This window comes from Penaeus vannamei, chromosome 15, assembly GCF_042767895.1.
Source record: "Penaeus vannamei isolate JL-2024 chromosome 15, ASM4276789v1, whole genome shotgun sequence".
NCBI lineage: Eukaryota > Metazoa > Arthropoda > Malacostraca > Decapoda > Penaeidae > Penaeus > Penaeus vannamei.
In genome coordinates, this window is record NC_091563.1 from 38,465,325 (window position 1) to 38,473,845 (window position 8,521).

The window sequence follows — 8,521 nt, forward strand, 5'->3', positions numbered from 1 at the left end:
GGAGAGAGAATATAAAAAGGGAGATGAGACAAAGGCTGAGATTAGGATGAGGATGAAGACACTAAATATGGATATAACTACTCTGGTTCCTCTGGCCGCTGTGTGTATCTATCTGTCTTATTTATCTATCAATTTAACGCATACATATATGGTATGAGATATACGTATATATATATATATATATATATATATATATATATATATATATATATATATATATATATGTGTGTGTGTGTGTGTGTGTGTGTGTGTGTGTGTGTGTGTGTGTGTGTGTGTGTGTGTGTGTGTGTGTGTGTGTGTGTGTGTGTGTGTGTGTGTGTGTGTGTGTGTGTGTCTCATTATTGTCATCTTTATTATTATCATTGTCCATAATGTTATAATTACTATTATTGTTATCACCATTGTTGTTCTTATCATCATTATGAATATCATCGTAATTATCATTATTGTTATAATTGTTATTATCATTATTACTATCATTTTTATCATTATTATATTATTAGCCTTACCATTATTATTTCCATGGTTACTATTATCATTATCAACATTGCTATTATTATTCGTTGTTACAGCAGTGCTATTATAATCATTATTATTATTATTATCTTTTATTATCATAAACCTAATAGTTGTTATTGTTCAAGTTTATTGTACATTAATTCAATAATTTACACATAATATACATGCATACATACACAATAATATACATGCATACATACACAATAATATACATGCATACATACACAATAATATACATGCATACATACACAATAATATACATGCATACATACACAATAATATACATGCATACATACACAATAATATACATGCATACATACACAATAATATACATGCATACATACACAATAATATACATACATATATACATACATACATACACAATAATATACATACATACATACATACATACACAATAATATACATACATACATACACAATAATATACATACATACATACATACACAATAATATACATACATACATACATACACAATAATATACATACATACATACATACACAATAATATACATACATACATACATACACAATAATATACATACATACATACATACAGGGAATGCATATTAAAGAATTATACAAAACGACCGTCGGCGTCTGAGGAGTTCCCTTTGAAGTTTCAAAAAGGGCGTGGTCTTAGGACAGCCTTGTATCAAGAAAAGGGCGGGGTTAGTCAGCGCAGAGGAGGGTGTTGCTCTCAGCGCCTCCTGCAGTCCTCCTGACGGGGTGTAGCGGACCAGCGGACCACGAGAGCTACCCTGGTTTCACTTTTCAGAAGGCCACACTGTCTGTAGGGTGAACGGTAGGCACTGGCACTGTCCTGAGGCGAGAGGTGGCGGGGTCTGTAGGGTGAACGGGTGGCACTGGCACTGTCCTGAGGCGAGAGGTGGCGGGGTCTGTAGGGTGAACGGGTGGCACTGGCACTGTCCACAGTACCGACGTGTCCTTCTCTTGAGGACCCTGGCTTCACTGGCACTGTCAGGAGGCCAGAGGTGGCACTGTCTGTAGGGTGAACGGGTGGCACTGGCACTGTCCTGAGGCGAGAGGTGGGGGGCCTGTAGGGGGGGCAGGACGTGCAGGCACTCTCCACAGTACCGACGTGTCCTTCTCTTGAGGGTGAACGGGTGACCCTGGCTTCACTCTTCAGGAGGCCATACTGTCTGTAGGGTGAACGGTTGGCACTGGCACTGTCCTGAGGCGAGAGGTGGGGGGGGTCTGAAGGGGGGGCAGGACGTGCAGGCACTCTCCACAGTACCGACGTGTCCTTCTCTTGAGGGTGAACGGGTGACCCTGGCTTCACTCTACAGAGGCGAGAGGCCACACTGTCTGTAGGGTGAACGGGTGGCACTGGCACTGTCCTGAGGCGAGAGGTGGGGGGGTCTGTAGGGGGAACAGGACGTGCAGGCACTCTCCACAGTACCGACGTGTCCTTCTCTCGAGGGTGAACGGTTGACCCTGGCTTCACTCTACAGAGGCGAGAGGCCACACTGTCTGTAGGGTGAACGGATGGCACTGGCACTGTCCTGAGGCGAGAGGAAAGCGGACAGGACGTGCAGGTCTCCACAGTACCGACGTGTCCTTCTCTCAAGGACCCTGGCTTCACTCTTCAGGAGGCCACACTGTCTGTAGGGTGAACGGGTGGCACTGGCACTGTCCTGAGGCGAGAGGTGGGGGGGGGGCAGGACGTGCAGGTCTCCACAGTACCGACGTGCCCTTCTCTTGAGGACCCTGGCTTCACTCTACAGGAGGCCACACTGTCTGTAGGGTGAACGGGTGGCACTGGCACTGTCCTGAGGCGAGAGGAAAGGGGACAGGACGTGCAGGTCTCCACAGTACCGACGTGTCCTTCTCTCGAGGTCTTTTTGCAGGTCCTCCCGGGTGTGGTAATTCGGGCAGGAGCATACCGCCCCTGTTGGTATGCTGTATGTTGTATGTGGTATGCTGTATGCTGTATGTGGTATGCTGTATGCTGTATGTGGTATGCTGTATGCTGTATGAGGGTGTTAGGATTGAAGCAGGTCGTGGCTGCAGCATACTAGGCATTCTGATACACGATCGTCTGCTTTTAGTATTTTCATTATCATTATCACAGTCAGGATCAGTACCATCATTATCATTATAATTACCATTATTACTAAAACAACTGCTAATGATATACCTTCTATCACCATTAACATTACTAATACTGAAATATCGTCCCATTAGTGTCGACATAATCATCCTCATCATATTTATCATTATCACCACCATCCTTTAAAATCATCACTCCACGACAAAATTCACCGATCATTCTATCAACCTAAGCATCCAATCCTACGCACGGAATCCAGTCCTACAAACGGGATCCAATCCTACACAAGGAATCCAATCCTACACAAGGAATCCAATCCTATGTACGGAATCCAAACCCACACAAGGAATCCAATCCTACAACGGAAACCAATCCTACAAACGGGATCCAATCCTACACAAGGAATCCAGTCTTACGCACGAGATCCAATCCCACATAAGGAATCCAATCCTACAGTGGAATCCAATCTTATGCACGAAATCCAATCCTACACAAGGAATCCAATCCTACACAAGGAATCCAATCCTACAACGGAATCCAATCCTACACAAGGAATTCAATCCCACATAAGGAATCCAATCCCACATAAGGAATCCAATCCTACGCACGGAATCCAATCCCACATAAGGAATCCAATCCTACACAAGGAATCCAATCCTACACAAGGAATCCAATCCTACAACGAAAACCAATCCTACAAACGGAATCCAATCCTACACAAGGAATCCCTTCTTACACACGAGATCCAATCCTACATAAGGAATCCAATCCTACACAAGGAATCCAATCCTACACAAGGAATCCAATCCTACACAAGGAATCCAATCCTACACAAGGAATCCAATCCTACACAAGGAATCCAATCCTACAACGGAATCCAATCCTACACAAGGAATTCAATCCCACATAAGGAATCCAATCCTACGCATAGAATCCAATCCTACACAAGGAATCCAATCCTACACAAGGAATCCAATCCTACACAAGGAATCCAATCCTACACAAGGAATCCAATCCTACACAAGGAATCCAATCCTACACAAGGAATCCAATCCCACACAAGGAATCCAATCCTACACAAGGAATCCAATCCTACACAAGGAATCCAATCCTACACAAGGAATCCAATCCTACAACGTAATCCAATCCTACACAAGGAATCCAATCTTACACAAGGAATCCAATCCTACAACGTAATCCAATCCCACACAAGGAATCCAAACCCACAAAAGGAATCCCATCCTACACAAGGAATCCAATCCTACACAAGGAATCCAATCCTACAACGGAATCCAATCCCACATAAGGAATCCAATCCTACACAAGGAATCCAATCCCACATAAGGAATCCAATCCTACGCATGGAATCCAATCCTACAACGGCAACCAATCCTACACAAGGAATCCAATCCTACACAAGGAATTCAATCCTACACAAGGAATCCAATCTTACGCACGGAATCCCATCCTACACATGAGATCCAATCCCACATAAGGAATCCAACCCTAAAACGGAATCCAATCCTATGCACGAAATCCAATCCTATGCACGAAATCCAATCCTACACAAGGAATCCAATCCCACATACGGAATCCAATCCTACAACGGAATCCAATCCTACAAACGGAATCCAATCCTATGCACGGAATCCAATCCCACATAAGGAATCCAATCCTACAACGGAACCAAATCCCACACAAGGAATCCAATCCTACACAAGGAATCCAATCCTACACAAAGAATCCAATCCTACAAACGGAATCCCATCCTACACAAGGAATCCAATCCTACACAAAGAATCCAATCCTACACAAAGAATCCAATCCTACAACGGAACCAAATCCTACACAAAGAATCCAATCCTACAACGGAACCAAATCCCACACAAGGAATCCAATCCTACACAAGGAATTCCATCTTACACACGAGATCCAATCCCACATAAGGAATCCAATCCTACACAAGGAATCCAATCCTACAAATGGAATCCAATCCTACGCACAGAATCCAATCCCACACAAGGAATCCAATCCTACAACGAAATCCCATCCTACACAAGGAATCCAATCCTACCCAAGGAATCCAACCCTACACAAAGAATCCAATCCTACAACGGAACCAAATCCCACACAAGGAATCCCATCCTACACAAGGAATCCAATCCTGCACAAGGAATCCAATCCTACACAAGGAATCCAATCCTACACAAGGAATCCAATCCTACAACGAAATCCCATCCTACACAAGGAATCCAATCCTACCCAAGGAATCCAATCCTACGACGGAATCCAATCCTACAACGGAAACCAATCCTACAAACGGAATCCAATCCTACAACGGAACCAAATCCTACACAAGGAATCCAATCCTACAAACGGAATCCAAACCCACACAAGGAATCCAATCCTACACAAGGAATCCAATCCCACACAAGGAATCCAAACCCACAAACGGAATCCCATCCCACACAAGGAACCCAATCCTACACACAGGAGATCCCTCCAATCCTACAACGGAACCAAATCCCACACAAGGAATCCCATCCTACACAAGGAATCCAATCCTGCACAAGGAATCCAATCCTACACAAGGAATCCAATCCCACACAAGGAATCCAAACCCACAAACGGAATCCCATCCCACACAAGGAACCCAATCCTACACACACGAGACCCGAGAGAAATGAAAGAATTCCTCTAATGATCCTGCCATTTCCATTTCCTCGGCATGGGGTGTCGGCGATATCCATTAATGTAAGAAACAATCACATCAAGAGAAAAATCACCTTTGCAACCACACCTTAAATCTTCATCAACCAAGGTCATTAATCAACACATCTTGACGGACTTCGGTAATCAAATATGAGGATAATTATCTCCTAATTGGTTCTTCCTCTTTTCTTTGTAATTATCCTTCTCTCTATTTTTTTTTCTTATTTTTACTAATATTTCTTTTGTTTTCTTCTTTTTTTAGTTTCAGTGTAATTTTTTTCATGAGGATATTTTGTCGAAATTGACTCCTTTAAATGATTTTTTAAAAATAATTTGACGATATTTAAAGTAAAAGTGCTATTTTGGTTTTAATTTTGCTCTTACCTATTGTGCGGTGGATCTTACATATGAATTAGGACAATGCAGATATTACAGAGAAAATGCATAACGTAAAGCTATTTCATAAAATAAATTATCTTTAAAGACAAGTACAGAGAGAGAAAAGTATGCAGATATGTATACACAAACATATATTTATTTATTTATATATATAAATAAATATATATATATATATATATATATATATATATATATATATATATAGAGAGAGAGAGAGAGAGAGAGAGAGAGAGAGAGAGAGAGAGAGAGAGAGAGAGAGAGAGAGAGAGAGAGAGAGGAGAGAGAGAGAGAGAGAGAGAGAGAGAGAGAGAGAGAGAGAGAGAGAGAGAGAGAGAGAGAGAGAGAGAGAGAGGAGGGAGAGAGAGAGATAGAGGGAGGGAGGGGAAAGAGGGCGAAAGAGGGAGAGAGAGAGAGAGAGGAGAGAGAGAGAGAGAGAGAGAGAGAGAGAGAGAGAGAGAGAGAGAGAGAGAGAGAGAGAGAGAGAGATACAGTAAACACACACACACACACACACACACACACACACACACACACACACACACACACACACACACACACACACACACACACACACACACACACACACACGCATACACACATACACAATACACACACACACATACACACATATATATGTGTGTGTATGTATACAGACGTGCATAAGATGGACTTCCCCCTCGGAAGTGCCCCTCCGAGCGAGCGAACGACCGAGGGCACGTGGGCACGGGAGAGCAGGGGAGGGGGGGGGAGGGGGGCATCCGTCGCCTCCACGATGGATCACGGAGAGCGAATCCGCCGGAGTGGGAGTGATAAATAGGCCTTTAATATCAGACGGTTAAGGATGAGATTGGATGCCGGAGCGCGCATGTAAAATGGAGGCCATGCTGACTCCTCGCTCGCCCTCAGCTGAAAGGGGGATTTGCGGCCCGAATTAATGAGCATAATTGCCGCGGATCCGTCAGGCCTCTCTGCACGACGGCAGGACGCTCTAATAAGGCTTGATGGCCACTTGCCACATTATCGGAAATTAAATCTGTTTACCTTGATTTAGGCTGATATCATAAGCAGTCGAGATCGCTTGTGGCTGATAAGCTGAGCTAATAACTGGAGCGGCGCCGTTGATAACAATGCGGGAGGCTTGCATGCTTGCGTTCTTGATGAGGGCCCTCTCTGGTATCGGGAGATCTCGGCTGAGCCTTAATAAAGATGAATAACACTGCATTAATCTGCGGTGAATGATTGAATAATTTACTCCAGGCTGGTCCCCTGAAGCTTAAGAGAGAGCCTTAAAAAAATAATTTCTTTGGGGAGGTCCAGTTCGGAATTCCTGAGTATTATAATCCCATAAATAAAAGGGTCATTTTTTTCAGTTAGTTTTCTCTCTCTCTCTTTCTTTCTTTCTCTCTCTCTCTCTCTCTCTTTCTCTCTCTCTCTCTCTCTCTCTCTCTCTCTCTCTCTCTCTCTCTCTCTCTTCTCTCTCTCTCTCTCTCTCTCTCTCTCTCTCATTCTCTCTCTCTCTTCTTCTTTTACATGCATTAGAACTTGAGATAATTTTTGCATTACACAAAATCGCGTGAGGAAGTCCAAGCCACAAAATGTCGCAAAAAAATCACACTTTGCACTTAATGGCGAAAAAAAAAACCAGCCACTAAGATATTAATACTAGGAAATTATTACTAGGATATGTTTACTAATTACCTCTTCCCGAGTCGCCTTTACATCCACCATCGCTAGACAACTCCGCGCTAATTTCCATCATCTGCTCTTACATACCGCAGTTTTTGAACGCAATATTTTTACAGGCCTTGCGTTCGCTGGGATATAGGCGCTGTCTTGCGTTCGCTGCCATGGGTTCAATCTCGCTCACACTCATTCACTGTGTTCGTTCCCGTGCATTCGCTGCCGTTCGTTCCCTACCCTTCGTTCAGTTTTGTTCGTTTTCTCCCTTGCGTTCTTCCCCGTGCATTCCCTGCCTTGCGTTCCCTACCATTCGTTCACTCCTAAACATCCACTTGCGTGCGTTCTTCCCTGTGCGTTCACGCCCCTTCGTTCCCTACCCTTCGTTCACTCCTGTATACCCACCTCCGTACGTTCTTCCCCGTGCATTCCCTGCCTTGCGTTCCCTACCAATCGTTCACTCCTGCACATTCACCCCCGTGCGTTCTTCCGAGTGCATTCCCTAACTTACGTTTGCTCCCATGGGTTCACTCCTGTTCGTTCCCTATCACTCGTTCACTACTGCACATCCACTCCCATGCGTTCTTCCCAGTCCATTCCCTGCCTTGCGTTCCCTACTCCTTTACATACACCCCAGTGCGTTCTTCCGAGTGGATTTCCTAACTTACGTTTGTTCAAATGGGTTCACTCCCGTTCGTTCCCGTTCGTTCCCTACCATTCGTTCACTCCTGCACATTCACTCCCTTGCGTTCTTCCCTGCACATTTCGTGCCTTGCGTTCCCTACCAATCGTTCATTCGTGCACATTCACTCCCCTTCGTTCCCTACCATTCGTTCACTCCTGTGCGTCTTTCCCCGTGCATTCATTCCCTGTGCGTTCACTAGTACCTTGCGTTCCCTATAATTCGTTCACTCCTGCACATTCACTCCCTCTTCCCCGTGCATTCACTCACTTGCGTTCTCTACCATTCGTTCACTCCTGTGCGTCCTTCCCTGTGCGTTCCCTAGTACCTTGCGTTCCCTACTATTCGTTCACTCCTGTGCGTCCTTCCCTGTGCGTTCACTAGTACCTTGCGTTCCCTACTATTCGTTCACTCCTGTGCGTCCTTCCCTGTGCATTCA

General features: G+C 44.3%; 1 protein-coding gene across 1 annotated transcript; it reads right to left on the reverse strand.

Moving 5' to 3' along the window:
- Nucleotides 1-1,238: 1,238 nt before the first annotated feature.
- On the reverse strand, nt 1,239-2,584 carry LOC138864177 (putative uncharacterized protein ENSP00000383309). Its single transcript, XM_070130244.1, has 3 exons — nt 2,378-2,584; nt 2,012-2,280; nt 1,239-1,899 (listed from the first exon to the last, which is right to left on the reverse strand). Exons 1-3 carry the CDS (start codon nt 2,582-2,584, stop codon nt 1,239-1,241), a joined length of 1,137 nt encoding a protein of 378 aa, XP_069986345.1.
- Nucleotides 2,585-8,521: the final 5,937 nt, after the last annotated feature.